The sequence below is a fragment of the Neolamprologus multifasciatus genome, chromosome 22 (assembly GCF_963576455.1).
Source record: "Neolamprologus multifasciatus chromosome 22, fNeoMul1.2, whole genome shotgun sequence".
In the NCBI taxonomy this organism is placed as follows: domain Eukaryota; kingdom Metazoa; phylum Chordata; class Actinopteri; order Cichliformes; family Cichlidae; genus Neolamprologus; species Neolamprologus multifasciatus.
In genome coordinates this window covers 12,572,282-12,590,596 of record NC_140459.1, presented here as the reverse complement: position 1 = coordinate 12,590,596, position 18,315 = coordinate 12,572,282, and the positions used below count along the sequence as shown (strand labels likewise).

The 18,315-nt window shown below is 41.9% G+C and overlaps 2 protein-coding genes across 4 annotated transcripts in view; one reads left to right on the top strand and one right to left on the bottom strand.

The window, feature by feature from the left end:
- LOC146493070 (dolichyl-diphosphooligosaccharide--protein glycosyltransferase subunit STT3B) overlaps window positions 1-8,263 on the top strand; it is a 101,536-nt gene extending 93,273 nt beyond the window's left edge. The window contains exons 15-16 of the mRNA XM_085148664.1: window positions 901-1,107; window positions 1,258-8,263. Coding sequence (XP_085004790.1) covers window positions 901-1,107; window positions 1,258-1,332 — 282 coding nt within the window. The 3' untranslated portion in view covers window positions 1,333-8,263. The remainder of the gene's footprint in view (window positions 1-900; window positions 1,108-1,257) is intronic.
- osbpl10a (oxysterol binding protein-like 10a) overlaps window positions 7,307-18,315 on the bottom strand; it is a 99,805-nt gene continuing 88,796 nt past the window's right edge. For all 3 annotated transcript variants that reach the window (XM_085148667.1, XM_085148666.1, XM_085148665.1), the window contains 4 exons: window positions 15,086-15,272; window positions 11,577-11,759; window positions 11,333-11,486; window positions 7,307-8,582 (listed from right to left, as the gene is read on the bottom strand). In XM_085148667.1, coding sequence (XP_085004793.1) covers window positions 8,538-8,582; window positions 11,333-11,486; window positions 11,577-11,759; window positions 15,086-15,272 — 569 coding nt within the window. In that variant the 3' untranslated portion in view covers window positions 7,307-8,537. The remainder of the gene's footprint in view (window positions 8,583-11,332; window positions 11,487-11,576; window positions 11,760-15,085; window positions 15,273-18,315) is intronic.

Genomic DNA, 18,315 nt, shown 5'->3' with positions numbered 1-18,315 from the left:
TTATTGTCCCACCTGACTACGTTTTCTTTTCTTGTCACCTCTGATAGTAGGAGGTGGTGCCTGGTTGCACAGGTAGTCACATTCCTTTAGGATGTCGTGTTCACATGTGCTGTCACAAGAAGGCTCACTGTGTCTCCCTGCACAGTCTCAAGAGTGCGGTGGAGATGAGGAGAGGTGAGCAGGGCTGAAAAAAGCCTTCACCTAAGCAGGACCTAGATCTGCACCTCTGTGCAAGAAGGAACTAGAGGAATGCTACAAGATCCCTACACAATCCTGTCTAGTGGGCTGTTCATGTGCGTGCTTCTGACTGACCGGCACCATGCAGCTCAGTTGGCACTTGCCATTGTTGCCTGCAACAATTATCTGCGGAGAGACTAGGTCATCAGTGGTGGACCTGCCAGTTGTGGTATTCTCTGAATGCCAGTTGAGCTGCACTGTCTGTGATTACAGGACCCACTAAGGGACATCAGGCCCTCATGCCACCCTAGTGCATGTATATCACAGCTTCATCAGAAATATGCACATCAGTGGCCCACTAGAGGTCGATTAGTAGCGTTCTGGCAGTGCTTCTGTTCCTCCGCACATGAAGGAGCAGATACATGTTCTGCTTCCTTGGTCGATGCCCTTTTATGGGCAGCTCTCCTCATGTGTTGGCCTGTCTCCTGGTATCTCCTCCACACTTGGCGAATCTGCTGTGGTCTAATTGTGTAACTAGTAGAGTGACAAGAACGACAGAAAAATCAGCGGAGAAGGAATTTGGGGTTGTCTTGTTGCCTCTCCAGTGTACCTCTTTCCACCTTCCTCTATAAGAAGACAAACAATTGCACTGCACAGTTTCATACTGTTCCTGTCACTGATAGCTGCCAGAAAATCAGTTAAATAAACCTGCTCGTCTCTCAGCTGGATTTTAGGACGCCGCCTGGCTTTGACCGGACACGTAACGTCGAGATCGGCAACAAGGACATTAAGTTCAAGTACCTGGAGGAGGCGTTCACTTCAGAGCACTGGCTGGTCAGGATCTACAAGGTGAAGGACCTGGAAAACAGAGAGCCGCTCGACCACAAGCTCCGTAGTGTCGTGCCCAAGCAGAAGTACACCTCCAAAAAGGTAACGACATAGAGCATGTGTTCATTCAGTCTTTTTATTTATTAATTCTTTAAATGTACAAAAAGTTGCTTAAAAAAATAATTTAAATCCTACCAATTCTAATATTTACAGAATGTTTTCTTTTGATTTCGACCTCATTTCTCTAACCAGACCGCCAAGAGGAAGCGAGGGCACATCAAGAACAAACTTGCCATGAAGAAGGGCAAGAAACTCCAAAAAAAATAACGGCGACGAATCGTGAACTGTAGGAGAACAAACGTGAAGAAACCTCTAAACACCAATGATGAAGAACACAGGTGCTGTTTTATCTGGCAGTTGGTCTCGAGCGCTTGTCTCTAGAGCGCCCTCGTGTGTCGAGGAAGTGTCATATCTGGTTAGCTCCAGAATTGTCGTCCGGTTTTTTTTTTGGTTTTCTATCCTGAGGACGTTTGTCTTGCTTTTTCTTCTACTGTTTTTTTTTTCTTTTCAATTCTTTTTTTTAAAATTACTTTGTACTTGAATGTGTGGTGAGGCATAGGGCTGCTTTACTGGGTCCAGGGTTGATTTAATTTTTGTGATGTTAATTAACTGCTTATCAGTACAGGGATCAGGTGAAGGCAAAACAAGAGAAGACTAGGAACATTTGCACCAAAGACCCATCGACCTTGCTCCGTGGCACATGTGAACTCATTACTGGGAGCGAGGAGGCGAAGCAGTGAAAGCCGAGGACTTTGTTCCTGACTCGTGTACAGTAGGACAGTATGCGGTATGGAGGAACGTCACCGTCTACGCACAGCCCTTCTGTAATATTAACCTTTTTGTCATCATCTCTTTTCTGTCTTCTGCCTGGCTTCCTGACCCCTGTTTTCCCCACAGATTCTCTGGGGAGAGAAATTGGCCTAATATGTAAATATGCGATATAAAGAGAAACTGTCTAAAAGGATGATAATATATTGGATTGTTGTGGTGACTTTTTAAATATGCAGTTTCTGGGTTTTTTTTGTTTAGTTTTTTTTTTTCTTCCCAGTTTTTGTGCGATTGTTTGATTTTTGTTTGACAGCATTTAGAACAGTGAATGCAATAATTCTTGTACAGAGGGGCTTGAGATTTTTGCTGACAGAATGAATTTGAATGTGAATTTTTACACACACCCTTTTCCCCCCCTCTAAATGCATAGATTGTACATTTCTGCTGCTAGGGTTTTAAAGACGGAAACAAGCAACTGTGTGTACAAAGTAGTGATTAATAAATTAGGCCTCCCTTCCTGCAGGGGGAGCTCTCTAGTTCAAGTGAGCAAAGCCTAGTGCCTCATCGCTGGTCGTCCATCGCCTGATTTTTATCTTTCCTTTTAATTTTTAAGTTTGAGTTTGTGGCTGTCTACTTTTGTTTAAGCTCATCGTGTGTCAGAATGGCGGCTTCGCTGCTTCAACCAGACTGAGGCGTTGAAAACTGGAAATTTTCATAATATCGGGAAATGGACTGGTGAACTGTGAAGGGGGGGGGAGTGGGGGCTACATGGTATACAGGCACTGAATCTAGAAAAGATGAACTGAATGAGAAACTATAATGGACTTCCATCTCTGCCTGTAACTTAAGATGGATCAGTGAGAATAACAGACTAACAAATGTCTCTGTGGTACTCTGAAGCTGTGTCCCTGTCCTCTACTGTATACTACTGCTGCACTAACAGCTGTTTGTACAGCAGGCGGTTGAAATAATCAATTTCCCAGTTAATGTTTTTTCCTGAAAACGGTCCTCAGAGCCAGTTGTGATGTCTTTAACTTTTTACTCATTGAAACTTCACTTACTGAACATTGAAAGCATACTGAGAGTAACCCTTGAAGCTCTGAAGTGAAAGGTCAGGGCTGCTTATAAAACAAAATGATTGTGCGTCAGAACTTAGTGAGGGTGGTCACTTGGAAAAACTACCCTTGGGAAAACCTGAAAACTAAGGTCTTTTAGGAGTTTTATTCTTCTACTCTGCCAGAGTAGCTTTGCATGATTCAGTTCAAAAGAATCCTTATTCTTTGAAATCTCTTCAGAGAGATTATCCTCTGTCTGAAACAAACTCTAGTGGCCTCTCTGATTTTAAGCCAACTTTATTCTGATTGGCTGAAGGTTGTTGCCTGAGATGACCACATTGGTGACATCTGCTCTCAGTGACATCATACAAAGCCAAGATGAGACAGTGTTTAATATGAGCATCCGGCATTGTATTTGTACATGAGGCTGAAAAGGAGGAAAACTTAATGGATTGAGAAGTCCACAAAATAATCAGGTTTTTTTCTGTCTCTAAAGAGATTTGGAAGCTCCTTACGTTTTTAAAAACTATAACAGTGACATTTTACTTTACTGAGATATTTTTAAAGCAGTAAAGTTTACAGCTGTTCATTGATCCATTCATTATTTTGTTCAATGCAGTATTAAAAAGGGCTGCATGCATTTGAATATAAAATAGGTTAGTCTGTGGTTGCCTTTTAGTCTATCAGTTAAATTTTCTGTTAATTGTCCAGAAAAAGGTGTTTTAATTTTCCAGGTGCTGAGATTAGGTCTGTAATTGATAACAAAGAGTTTGGAATTACTTTGGAATAATCCACTTGTAATACAGTTGTTTTTTTTATTCTGCACCCTGCATCACGTTTAGAACTGGTGAGTTGGTTCCTGATACTGATATTGATTATATTTCAGAAAAAAACCCTGATATTTATCTTTAAAAAAGACTTATAATATTAAATATTTCTATCCTAGTAGTGTTAGTTGGAGTATGCAGTATGCAGCTGGGACACAGCTCTGAGTGGTAGCCTATGTCTTATTCTATGGGCATTGCACTGTTCTGTGTGTTTGGGTTCTTAGACTCTGTGTCTAAAAACTAATGTGTGCACGCTTCTGTAACTTTTATTTTTCTTGATCAAAAAAGTGACACATGAAAAGACTAACACATCATGCAGATATACTTGTTTTGTCACATCTTACAAAAAGTGACTTTTGTTCATATCGGGTGTTTTTTGTTTTTTTTGTATCTAAATGCTTTGATCTCTCAAACTGTCACCGTTTGAGGCTTCAGACCTTCGACATGCCACTTCATTGTTCTGTTACACAGAGGACAGAGTTCAGACTAAGCCTTAATGTGATGTACAGTGTGCTCCTCTTTTGTGCTCATTTGTTTTGTTTCTTTAATTAGGAACAGCAGAATGGTTCCTCTGAATTTCCTCATGTCTTAGAATCTTGGTGGCATCTGTCCCCGACACCATCTTTCTTTCTTTTTTTTGTTGTTGTTGTTCTAATGCAGTCTCTTCCCACATGTGTCTGCTCATCTTCAGAGTTTACATTTTTACATTGTTGTTCTGTTCAGCCATCTTTGAATATACACTTTAAAGAAAACACTGGTGTGTGTGTGTGTGTGTGTCGTTGCTGGTCTTCTCACTTTGAAAGCGTTGCATGGACCATCTGTAAATGTGACTTTAAACATAGTTGAATGCAAAATGAACCACTTGATGGCAGCATTACACTTTGGGTGAAGACTTTTGCTTCTGAGTGTGCAGCAGTACGCATAAAGAACACTCTGATTGTGGAGGGGGTGAAATCTCTTTATTTGGTGGCGGATGAGTAGCTTTTCTTCAGCCACCTATTATTTAATGTGATCTCAACTCGTGATTTCTCCAGTGAAGATACTTCACTCTATATATTTACTTTTGTGCTGAAAATAATCTCACACTGGGCCTTAGTGCAGCTTTTGAGTTCACCCTGTCTGAAATGACCCTAGCTCACCATTTATTTGAAGTCTTCTGATTGGTTTCCCCTTGCAAACAAAAGGTTTGCACCTCAGGTGGGTGGAGCTTCTGTGCCTGAGATCACCATATTGGGGATATCAGTTCCCTCTGACATCATTAAGATCCAAGAGTAGAAAAAAAGACTTAAACTGAGCCTTTAGAGCCGTCTGAAGTCTGAGCTTTTGGGCTTACAGGGTTTGCTTGCACATGTTGCTGAAACCGTTATTTGCGACAGTATGCATGTGACAGAAAATAAGGAAATGCTTGGTGAGTCCCCTTTGAGCAACGGTGTCTGGCAACAAAGCCTAAGAATGATGAAGCAGGTGGCACTTTAACTCCTGACAGTAATGAGAAGCGTTGCAGCAGTGCTTAGATGTAAAGTCTGCAGCCACACTAGCGCTGCGAATCTTGGCATCGCTACAACGATATGAGTCGGGCGGTGAATTGGCCTCATGGTGGTGCCAGAAGAAAGGACATCTCCATATAAATCAAAAGGTTTCCCTTCTACAGCTGGCACTACCTCACCCCAGGCTCAGCTTTAAATTTCAAATTATTTTAGTTTTCACCAGCTGAAGCGTAAGACTTGTAGGTGAAATTACTGTTGAGGATGATGCTAATATGCCACAGGCCTTTTCACTGCATGTTACAGCAGGAAAAACACAGGTGTGAAAATAAAAATTGTTTTGGAACACGTGGGGTTTTTTCCTCTCCCCTTCTGTGAAAAGGCTTTTTGAAGACATTGCATACACTGCAATAGCTGACGACAGAAGTGGGAGCACCTGGGGCTGAAAATTGGAAGCCAACACGTGTGTGTGTGTGGTAATGGTTGCGTTTCCTTTACTGGCCGTTCACCATGTTTACAGCCTGGTACAAAAGCTGTTTGTGCCTCTATGGACACTTCTTTGAGTCTACAGTAGGCGAGGTGTGGTTTTGTTACTGGCTGCTTTGACACATGTTCTGAAACGCTAAATTTACCTCTCCATGTTGTTTGGAGTGTTTAAATGGAATTTTATAACAAATGGTATAGCATGCTGTGTGGTACAGCACACGCAAGAGATTTTAGGTTGAGTTTGAGTGAAATTATAGAATTTTCACTAATTAGCCAGTATGCGTTTCTTTGCATTGGAAGAGTTTACAAATGCCATTTGCTAAGCTTGCTAACATTAGCCGAGATTTTGGCATTCTTTCATGTCAACAAAAGAAACTATGTAACATGAAGCATGTTGTGAATGCTGATGCTGAGTCACAGGGTGATATGGTGGCTGTGTCCATCTTTTATATACAGCCTATGCTTACAGTGTGCTGTGCAAAATCGAGATGTGCTGGACAAGCAGCCGAAAAAGCTGCAGCAACTGTGATGCTATCATGTAAATATGTATCCACCACCTTCACCTCCAGCTCTGAAGGGGGAAAAGAGGGGTCCAAACCTGGTGCTGGCACGGTGTACCTAATGAAATGTCTGATTAGTGTTAACATACTAATTGTGTAAGGATGTGTCTAATCAGCTGATGGGGATCTAGTCAGTGGTACATATGTGGATGCTTGCTCATAGGGGCTCGTATGATTGTTGGAGTTTTCTCTGTATTACTGTAGGGCAGTGATGTCAAACTCATTTTACCACGAGGGACATACTTTGACACATAAGTTAGCCAGATAAGTGAGACTCCACTTTGTGTCAGTGTAAAGACGTTTAACTACAGGTTTTAATCCCTGGGACATCTTAGTACAAGATAATGAAGTGCCATTTCAACAGCACATCAGTTTTTCTACTTGATAAATTTAGAAAAATTAAAATGTCTATAGTCGACAATGAAAAAGATGAACTTTTCTGTCATTTTATTCTTTACTAAGTAGTTAAGTAATAAATATAGTATGGCTGGCTGTGAGGGAGGTGTTAATCAGGAAAAACTATCAAATTAATTTTAAAAAAAAACCAAACTGTTAAAAGTCTAAAAATGTATGCCCTCCTTCATATTTTGGCCAGATTGTAATCTTTGTCAGGGCGATACTGAACCCCGGGCCTCATGTTTGACACCCCTGCTGCATTGCTTTTACCTTGCAGTATAAAGCCCTGTGATGCAGCTGTGACTGCTATATAAATAAAATTGAACTGAAGTTGTATTAGCATGGCTAGGGGAAAAAACAGAGGTTGGCCACCTGTGACAGCTAACATGCTGCATGCACGAGTTTTGCCCGAGCCCAGATGTTACCAGATTTCAGATGTTTGATAATTGCTTGTTGGATTCATGTAAGGCCAAAGTCAGTGTTTGTGTAAAACAAGCTCCAACATTGGTCTAAATGTCTGACAGGTTTGTTTTTTACACATATATATAATACAGAGCATCATCATGGAGTGGGTAAGCTCATCTGCATACAAATACTGTCATACGTTAAAAACCTAAGGCGGGGTTGTGCGGTTTTCTTTCTTTTATGACAAAAAATAAACAAAGTTTTCATTTAAAACCTTTTTACTTTATTGTAGAAAAGCCGATCAGTCTGAATAATCGTCACATATCTCGTCAAATGTAGACATAAAAACGCGAGTACACAGTGGTATGAACCTCTTCCTGCAGTTTCCCAGCGATTGTTATTCTGGCAGACCTTCATCTTCACAGAGGCAGCCTCTTTCCCCCACCACCGCTACCCCCAAAATGTGATAACATGGCTGTATGTTCCTGCAAGCTGCCTCATCCATAATCATCACCACAGCTGAAACTAAGAAGTATTAACTTCAGGAGGCACAGACGGGGTGTACAGGGGCTCCCTAATTATGGACGTGTCGTCTGAGGGGCGCAGATACAACACCGATTAGAGGAGCTCTTGGCTACAATACAAACAAACCGGTGTTTTCTTCTGGAAGAAAAAGCGTGTGATGGCGAAACGAGAGGTAGTAATGGAGCTCATCTGTTAGGCAGAGGTGATAGAGCAACATACTGTCGTAAGCATGTGTAGTAGCCATCAGTACAAGATGGGAAAGCATACTGTACAATTAAAATGTGCCAAGATACATTCATAGTGCAGACACAAACAATCAGGACCTTCAGTTTCTAGTAACTTGCTGTAATATATTCTATTTTAATATATACTAAATAATCTAATGTAGTACATTTGATTTTAAATAGTTGTAAATCTGCTTAGGTTTCCTTAATTCTAAAGCTCTGAGAGACCCAACCTGATTGGTAAAAGCCATCGATACAAAATAGTAGATTTACTTCTATGTTAAAAGTGCTTTATAAACAAACTAATCTGGGAACTACAGTATTATGTGTTACAGGAGATGTGATCCACTCTAACATGGCATGAAACCTGGAACAAACACTGATGATTTCTGAGAAAAACGCGCTGATCATTAAAAAGAAAAATACAAAGTGGGACACTAGTGGCAGGCGTCAAACTGTGTGTGTGTGTGTGCAAAAAAAGGCCTTGACAGGTGAAAATAGAAATATTCTACTTTGAATACTACCAACTGTATATAAAATGTACTGCTCTCCCCAGGAGTCCCAAACTGTGGAGATCCCTTTGGCACCTTGCTTGTTTCCTGTTTGTGTCGCCGTAGTGTCACTTGGTGGGGTCTGAAGGTCCACGGGGGACGCCGCTCCCCTCGTTCGACCCCCTCCCCCATCGTCCTCAGCACGGGGAACTGGAGTTGTTATAGTCCGTTAGAAAGGAGCGTTTTTGATGTCAGGTTGACTTCCACAGCGGGTTATTATAGCTCCAACCATCCCCCTGCACAGGTAAGGGAGAAAAAGCCTTTTAAGAAAATAAAAAAGCTCAAATCTGGATCAAATTACCAAAATTTACAAAGTAAGGCCCATTTAAATCCCACCCAGTGCATCTTTAAAAACTTGCAATATTGTATAAAAGCTTTTTATGCTTGATAAGCACATGAAAATCAGAAATCCAGCGTCTTAGATTATAACATTATTTCCTAAAATCAATCAAAATAGGATTCAGAAAGCAGTAAAGTCCAACTTTTGAAAAGTATGAGAGATGAGATAGCCTTTATTTGTCAGTTGCAGGTCTTTTGCCCACAACTGAGATGACAGACCTTGCCGACCGTACATACAATACACAAACATCACATTGGGGAGACAGGTCAGGCTAGGTAGCGAGGAAAAAAACATCGAAATGTATAACACAAAAGGATAATGCACAGATATCAACACACCATAGCACAATAAACACAGACAAGCAACATGGGAAAAGAGTTCCAGTGTGTACGTCTGATCTGGGACCGCTGCAATCTTTCGACTGCGCCTCCAACTGACCCGATGTCCACATCAGAGGGGAGGTAAGCGTTGAAGGTGGCGTTGGATCCGGGGTAGGGAGGGTGATGCGTTGGTGAGTGCTTATCAGTATATGTATGTGTGTGCGTGTCCATAGTTCAGCTGAGACCGTGTCCTTCGCCCTGCCAGGCTAAGTAAACAGTCTTCCAGCCAACCCAGGGTGGCCTTGTAGGGAATGGGAAGAACAGACTAAACACAGTCGTTATCAGGGAGTTTTGTTCAGCTCCGGCCTTGCAGCTGGCGCCAAAGGGGTATCCGCATAAGTAATGGTATTTTTTTACTTTAGTGTGAACAGCTCATATGAATTTCAAAGCAGTTCTACAGTCCAACACTGGTCTCTCAATCTCCCGTTGGAGAGCCACGAGCTTCGCCATACTTGCGTTCTGTGATGTTGTCATTTCTTGTGCTCAAGGAGCCGATTTCTGAGAACTCACGGCAGTATGCCTCCCCGAGATGTCATCCAATTTTGCGCCCAGAGATGTTATTCCGGGCTAGCCCTTCCGAGATGTATCCAGTCTGCAGTCAGAGATCTTATTCTGAGTATTCACAGCAGCCGTAGCCTCTCCAAGATCTTATCCGTGTTGACTCAATGAGCCCATTTTGAGAAACTCACGCCTCTCCCATCATTCCAATCCCAGCGGGCAGCTTTGTGGGGGTTTGAACAGCCGGTTCCGCTTTCTTAATTCTTCGATAAGTCAGGGCCAAGCCAGCTCCGATCAGCCAGAACCCTGTTACCATAGTTCCGGATAGGTAGATATCTTCAGCACTCAGGCTCACCCAAGCCCAAACTTCTCGTTGAGAAAGGGGTGTCAAAGGGGTGTTAGGGACCAGTTGATCCAATCCATAATTCCTCTTTTAGGTTTTAGAGAACAGACTGTGAGAGAATGTTCCAGGGAAAATACAAAAAAAAACACGAGACTAGACTAGGACATAAGCAGGGAAGATAAGGGAGAGGAGAAAAAGTGCGTCCGCCTCCTCCGAGAGCCAAAGAAGAAATTTATACACCATTACTTGGCTCATGGGCTCCTTTACCGCAAATTACTGCATCAGTGTGAGTCGAAGAGATCAGTAACACCCCCGCAGTGCGCAAAGCTGAAGTCCATGTTGCTCTGTTAGCATCTGTAGTCTTCTTGATAAAGCTAGTCAGCTGACGATGGAAGCACAAAGTGCTCTAAAATCTGGACTTGGTAAAAACAGAGCGAACCAACCACCACCAACACCAGCAGATCACATGACAACTGCAAAAACTTCACTCTGGAGCTTGGATTCGGTGCCTTCCTCGCTTCCTCCAGACTCCATGACTTTGATTTCCAATTAAAAGCAAAATTGACTTTCATGTGAAACGTTGGATCCTCATCTCTGAGAGACACACGGTATTTGTACAGTTTGAACTGCAATGTATTCAAACTAGAAAATTCTCATAATCTGAGATAATGATTCAGTTTTTCATGTGCTGTAAGAAATAATTAGTCAATTATATATAAAAGGATGTTTCACTTCATATGGAACAAAATGTACTAGTAGTTCTCTCTACAGGTGGTTGTTTCTCAGGAGGTAGAGCAGGTCATCTCTTCCAGTATGAATGCTAAAGTATTCTTGTGCAAGATACTGAACCCAGAGTTGCTTCTGATGTGCTTATTGGAGTGTGAATGTGCATGAATGTTAGATAGAAAACACTTGGACGTAGAAAAAAAAACTGCTTGTGTGCCTGAGTCATAGTGTATAACGTGCTTTACATAAGAACCAGTCCATTTCTGTAAAGCAGACAGTAATATAGTGGAAGCAAAGTTGATTAAAGCAGCACGATTTTGCAGAAAGTTCTCTTTTAGTCGGTTGCCACTGCAGAAGCAAGAACTAAACCTAACATTTAGTTTGTGATCAAAAAATGTATCACCACAAAAACAGCACACAGTATAATCACAGTTACAAGCGCTGTGTGCCACTAATGAGGAAAAGGGGAGAGGCGTTACCTCGAGTTAAAAATAAAGCTTACTTCTGAAACAGTCAACAAGGCTCAAAATTCTTTTGTTGACAGGGCGACTAAATAATGCAAAGATTTTCACTCAGATTTCACAGTAAATGAAGCGTGCTATTTATTAAATATAGCATTATGCCATTCAGTGGGATATACTTTGAAATAGGAATTTTACAAAACAGAGCTCAGACTGAATCTTATTGCTCTTGCAGTACCTCTTTAGTGAAGTATTTGGGCATCCAGGGTTTGTTATCAGCTGCTCTCTGCCTCTCCTCCCCTCTCTGACACTCCTCCAGTCTGTGTTTGTGCTCCGTGGCCTCGTCGATGTTCCCTTCCTTCAGCGACTTTGTCACGTTTTGCCACAGCCGCCTATAAGCCAAAACACATTTAAAACCGTGTCGGAGGGCAAATGAGTGTGAAACGCTCCCAAAACGCTGACTGAACTCTGCTGCCTTTCACCTGGATTCTGTCCTCGCCTGTTTCTCCACCGGCCGCAGCTTCTTCTTGGTGACGGGAAGTTTGGTCGTGTCGATCACTTTGGTTTCCCCGCTGCTGTACGTGAACTCCAGCGTGCCGTTCCACTCTCCCTGTGCTTTGCACACGATGGTGTTCGTCGGGTTGTGCTTGACCTCTGCTGTCACCCTATGGCAGCAAGACAGAGACCGTTGTTGTTGTTAAGTTAAAAGCAGGCTTTAGCAAGCAGATATTTAAGATATATGCATGCACTTAAAATCAATTAATGGGTGTTTGGGCTGTTTGTCTTCTCTGGGCTGTCAAAGCCACATCTGCCATCATTACTCTGCTCCTCTGTTCCCTGTGCTTTGAATCCCAGTGCTGCTGGGACTTTCAGACTCCCAATCTCCACCTCATTTGGTTGCTCAGAGCCTTATCCAATTCTCCACCTGCTTCATCTCCAACACTGCCAACATCTAGATTCCATGAATCGTCACCTACTACCTATTCTGCTCTGCCATTATTCAGTTTCATCGGCAAATAGTTCCTTTATTGAAGCAGTTTTACTAAAACTATCTTCCATACTGTGCTTACACTGTGACATCCATCTGTTGACTAAATTAAAGGAAACACGGTGAGCTTGAGCTCAAGGTGGCTCGGAATGAAACGTGATCTCTAAGTCCATCCACAGGGGCCTAAGGGGTCACTGAGTTGTTTGATTATGAAAACGATGTAAGCAACACGCTACGGCATTTACATTACTGGATCTCAAGTCTACTAAATGCCTGTGGAAGATTTTGGACCAGTGTGGGGTCGCACTCTCCATCACCGCTGTCAGAAAATGGTCACAAAATTTAAATGGTCGCCTGTCTTTACTTAGTCGCTAAATCGCATTACTCCAATCATTTTTCAGGAAGTTGTGACTAATTTGTTTGGCTTAATCAGGAAGACAAAAAGAGCAAAGCTCTCCACATTATTTGGTTCAAGTCATAAATGATTTTCTTGAAAAAGTTAACAAGCAATGCTTGGATCCGTAGGCTCCTCTTCAAGCAATCCCTATCATCTGTTGATCAACAGGGTGAACTGAAGTGCCATCCAGAGCCTGTAAAGAGAACAATGCAGGAGGAAGACATAGAGGGTCCTCTCTCACCACAGACATCCCAGCCACAGACTCTTAACTCTCTTGGTACTGAGCAGAAGCATTCAAACTGCATACAACAGGTTCAGGGAGAGCATCCACCTGCCACACCTGGATTGTTCTTATATGAAATTTCCTGGTTCACACTGATGATGCCACGTTGGCACCATAAGTGTGCTCAATACATCAACTTTATGCAAGCATCTACTCAGTGTGTGGAAACATTGTTTTCTCTTAATGTGAAGAAGAGTTCTGGTGCGACCAGTGTTGGGTAAGTTACTTTAAAATAGTAACTTAGTTACATTACTAGTTACTTCTATCAAAAGTAACTCAGTTACTTCAAGTTACTCGTTACTTTCAAAGTAACTAGTTACTAGGGAAAGTAACTTTGGTTTTACTCAGAATTCTCTTGTTAATGTGTTGCTTCCATAACTTTGCCAGTCTTCTAGCTTGCTTACTTGCCACAAGTGCACTGTGCCACCTACCAATAGAAAGGAAAAGATAATGTGCATGTTTCCACGAGAGAAATCCCACGCCTGGACCGTCATTGACTGCTGCCATGATTCTAGCCTACGTCACAGCGTCATGTGCGCCTTTTACATCCAACACAAAAACTGCAGTCGTGATGCTTTGATTGTACTCAACTTACTGTACTGTAACTCGGAAATTCTACCTTCTGAATAGGAAGATGTAGGTAACACCAGACTGCAGATGAGCTGCATACAGGGCTGGACGGGGACAAAAAATCGGCCCGGGCATTTTGACTAGAAACTAGCCCACCATTATAGGAAAAATCATAAAGCCTTTGAATGAAAATAAACGCTGTTGTGACAGTGATGTTCCCTGTTTTGATGGTATATATGCATCAATCGTTTGTTGTAAGATTGAGATAATTATTTTTTAAAAGCTAGACATTTTAAATGAGAACAAGAAAGAAAAGTATTTCTTTGTGCCCACCTCTCCCTGTTAATGCCCTACCTGGCCCCCCTGGCAAAACTTTGCTAGATCCGCACCTGCACAGTTACCAGCTGTCAACTACCTAAAAAGGATCCTGGGGTTATCTGTCTCTCAGAAACAGTTCATAACTTTCCTTCAACTCATTTATGTCACCTAAAAGGTAAACCTGTTTCTCCATCACCTGTTCAGCTCTGATGATTCAGTAAGGACATCTCCTGGTTTCATCTTCGTGTTTCCCTCTCACCAGATAACCAAACCGACATCATGACAGCAGCTTTTTTGCAGCTGTGGCTCCAGCAAACATCAGCTGATACTAGAAATTAATATTAAATCAATTCTAACAACAGCTGATCAAGCTTAAAAGTGCTGCTGTTGTTTAGCGTGACATCGGCTGGTTTCCTCTTTCTGGCGCAAAGTGGGCGATAAACAAACAAGAGAGCCGATCAGCTGATCATTGATCAGTTTTCATGATTGAAGTAGAAACGGGAGAGGGAGGGGGGAGAATGAAAGAAGAAGAGGCAGCTGTGCAGCGTAAAGACAGAATAACTCCAGCTTTGTGCCTTTTTCATTGTAGCTGAATTACGGGACAAACTGTTCTTTTTCACCTCAATAAGAAACGCGTAATATTTTCTCTGAATACCAGACGGGACGGTTGGCAACAAACAAAATAAAGTTCAACATCATTAACTTCATAGCACCCACCCAGCTGTATAGAAACTCCGTCATGCTAGCTAGTACGCAGTATGGAAAAAGTCAGAATAACGAAAATAAACTGCACCTAAACTTGGTTTATATCTGACTCAGATAGACTGCAGTTCACACTTGGACTGGCGGCCGCCTCGGGTCTCTTTTCCTTCTGCGTCCCCTTTCCCTCATCCACCTGCTGGCCTCCACCACTTGCCAATGTTACAGAATCTGTGGTGGAAGCTCCGCCACCACACCAAGTAACGAGTAACGACCCTATCTAAATCCCAGTAACGACTAACGCGTTCCTGATTTTGGCATAATAACTAGTTACCGTGCTCGTTACCACAATAATAACGTAGTTACTGTAACGCGTTACTTAATAACGCGTTAGTCCCAACACTGGGTGCGACAGATAGTTAATGTTCTTTATGACCAAACCAAATTATTGGCAAACATTTCCTGTATTTTCTCTGCTTAAATCAGCTAAAATGTTTCATTTTATAAAATAACTCACAAATACTGAAACGTTAAGACAGAAGCACAAGCTGTGAAATCCACTGCATGCATGAACTACTACTGTTGGTGACATCTGTCATATGTAAGAGTCTGATAATCTCACAGATGAATTATTTAATTTCCTCTACCTTCCCTGAAGTGAACAAGAACCAGCTGTCCTTTCTTAAACTGAATCACATGTATAAAGAAGCTATCGCGGGGGGGGGGGGATACTCACCGATGTACCTTCCCTCCGTAGAAAGGCTTTGTGTGGAAGGTCACTGTGGCCGAGTAGCCGCTCTTGACACAGTTGATGGAGACTTTGCCCCCCAGCTCCACCCAGGGCACAGTGAGGATGGAGCGGGCGTAGGCACAGGGCAATGTGAAGACGTACTCCTCGTCGTGCTCGAGGAGATAAAGGACTCCTACAGGGAGAAAGAGATGGAGCCCTTAAAGTCAGACCAACAGGATATGATGAGAGCAGCTAAAAGAATTTTTTTTTTTTGAAGTTCATTGTGAGAATAAATTGTTTGAGTAATCCAAGAGAGAGAACGCCATTTTCCAAGAAGTTTAAATCAGGTGAGGAATGCCAGCACAGCTGATTTGCCTGCACACTATCAGTCTTTGTCTGAAAACACAATCAGCTGTCAAAATAATTAAATGCGTGGGCTTCGTATGTGGATACTGAGCCAGCTATGTGCCCGTCACTGACTGAGCATTTTTCACTTATGAAACACAGAAGGCAGCCTGGAGACTTAAACAGCAGATACACAGACATTAGACACTCTTTAAAAACTTGAGGGCAGCTTATCTGCGAGTTACCCCTTTCAAGTGTCAGGCAGTCCTAAACTTTTTCTACTACAGCATTTTTACAACAGCTATGAGAGAATATGTCCCTAATACAGTCTCAGGTGGGTGGCTAATGGGGAGGGCGGCCTTAAAGACAGCTTGGTTCAGACAGGTCATATAAATAGGATATTAACGGCATAATAGGACATTTAGATGGGAATTATTTTTGAATTGTGAATCATGCAAAGCCATTCTAATATAGTCTAAGACAATAAAAAGGAGCTGAGCTAAAACCACTCAAGATAATGTCTGATTCCAACAGATGTGTCACAGTGCATTTCAGAACGGATCCACGAGCAGCTTCCAGCTCTGGATTGCACAGGAACAACAAAAATCATCAAATTTACTAAATAAAAGATAAAAAGCAGACCGCATGCTCTGCTTTTGAGATGCTCAAGATAGTCAGAAGTTTACATCCAGTCATCCTAGGCATGGTAGTCATTGTAATTTTGGGCTTGCAATGATTTGTTTGACAGCACTCCTTGGACTGACCAATACTAAGTCCAAGGAACTCAGTGAAGATCTGAGAACTGTAGATTTTAACAGGTTGGAGCTATTAGACCCATTTCCAAACTGCAGATTCAAAGGTGATCAGTTTAAACACAAGTTATCTGGATGTGTCGCAACTTCGCAGTCTGTGTGAAGAACAAAACTGTCGCCTTCAAATGAAATAGGTTGGGATGTTCAGGCGCAACCCATGAAGTAAAGGCGAGGCTTTCAAACCTAAGAACACTGTATCAGCTGTCAAGCATGGAGGTGGCAGCATCATGCTCTGGGGCTGTTTGGTGCTAGTGGTGCTGGTACAGTCAACAAAGTGGATGGAATAATAAAGAAGAAGGACTACATACAAATTCTTCAACAACCCAAATGAACAGTTGAAACTTAGACACAGTTATAACAGGAAAATGATCCTAAATATACATCGAACTGGTTTTGAAACTGATAAAAAAAAAACGTTAACAGTTGCTGGAATGGCTTTCTTAAAGCTCTGAGCTCAACCCAATTGAACATTTGGGGAGACTTAAAAGCTGCGTCTGTGCCAGGAATTAATTGAATTTTAAATTTTGCCAAACAGAGGGATCAAACACCGGAATTATGGGATATATACTAATATACTATATAATAATAATACCTGTATTAATATGCTATGATAAAAGCTATTAGCTACAATGGAGAATATTTAGCAAAATAGAAACCAGTTTATCTCTTTGGGCTCCTTGTTTGTGTTTCAATCTCTCAGGAATTCTGAAGAAAAGCTATTGTGCTTCTAATAATCCACTCACCAACATCATGTGTGTCATCAGTGTACAAGGAGATTTAGTTAGATCAAGTTTTCCCATGCCCCTCTCATGACCACGAACAATTCTCAGCTCTACCATCATAACCTCGTGTTTACAAGAGGTCACTTGTTTAGCTGTTTCACTGCAAGATGCCTTCAGGGGAAAAAACTGCATGCAGTCCCATTGTGAGCACATAATGACACAGAGCAAGAGAAACCAGCAACGGGAGTGCCAGGCTTAACCAATTACTGCTGAAAGCACTGTCTGTATGGTAAATGAGTAAACTCGTGGTGGTGGAGTTATTCAGAGCTCATTTAGAGCAAAGTGTTCCAAAGTGCAACACAAACAAAAATATATACTGAAACTTTAACTGACAGAAGTACATAAAGTATTTAAAAAAAATAATTGTAACTGTATTTTTTAAATTATACAAATTTAGAATTTGATGGCTTCAAAAACATTCAACAAGCTGGGACAGACTTATGATGGATGTTTCCTCCAATTAGGAAACACTGTTGGTTGCCCATTTATTGCATTGAATTTTTGTTTTACATTTTTTCTGACCGACAAAATGTTCACCTAACAAACTGGTCACTCGTCTGTCATGAGCCAATTCCATAAGTTTCCATTTAAAAAATAATCATGATCCAACTTTGAGCAACAATCAGAGTCTGTCTGCAACAACGGACTCGACTCAACTGGTTGTAAAAGGAAAGTTGCTGAGCACCACATAATTTTGCAGTTAAGTCACTGTCCTGAAGCAACAACATCAGTATTTGTGGAGTAATTTCTGTTTCCAATACGACTCTGCCTGGACTCTGAATGTGAATAGTTAATGTGAATTTCTGCGAACAGTTAATCTCCATATTATCACAAACAGTTTGCATGCACTGTATCTGAACCTGACCTCATTCAATCACACCTGATAGCAGACTGACCCCGACTTTTTCTTTGACCATTTTTGCACTAAAGTGACTGTGAAGACTGCAACTAACTGCAAGTGGTTGCAATCCTGACTCCAGTCTTCAAAGCAATCATTTCAAGGGCAACAAGACTGCATACTTGTCATGCTACCTTGGGTCGTTCTGTGGTTTTCCCTAGTGCACAGATGTCGAACTGCAGGCCTCAAGGGCCAGTGTCCTGCAGGTTTTAGATGTATCCTTGATCCAACACAGCTCATTTAAAGTCTAAATTACGTCCTCAACATGCCTAGAAGTTCTCCAGAGGCCTGGTGTGTTGACCCATTGTATTATATAACACTTGCAGGACGCCGGCCCTCGAGGCCTGGAGTTCGACACCGTGACTGTAGCACTAAGCAAGTTCATTGGTAGCAGGTGAA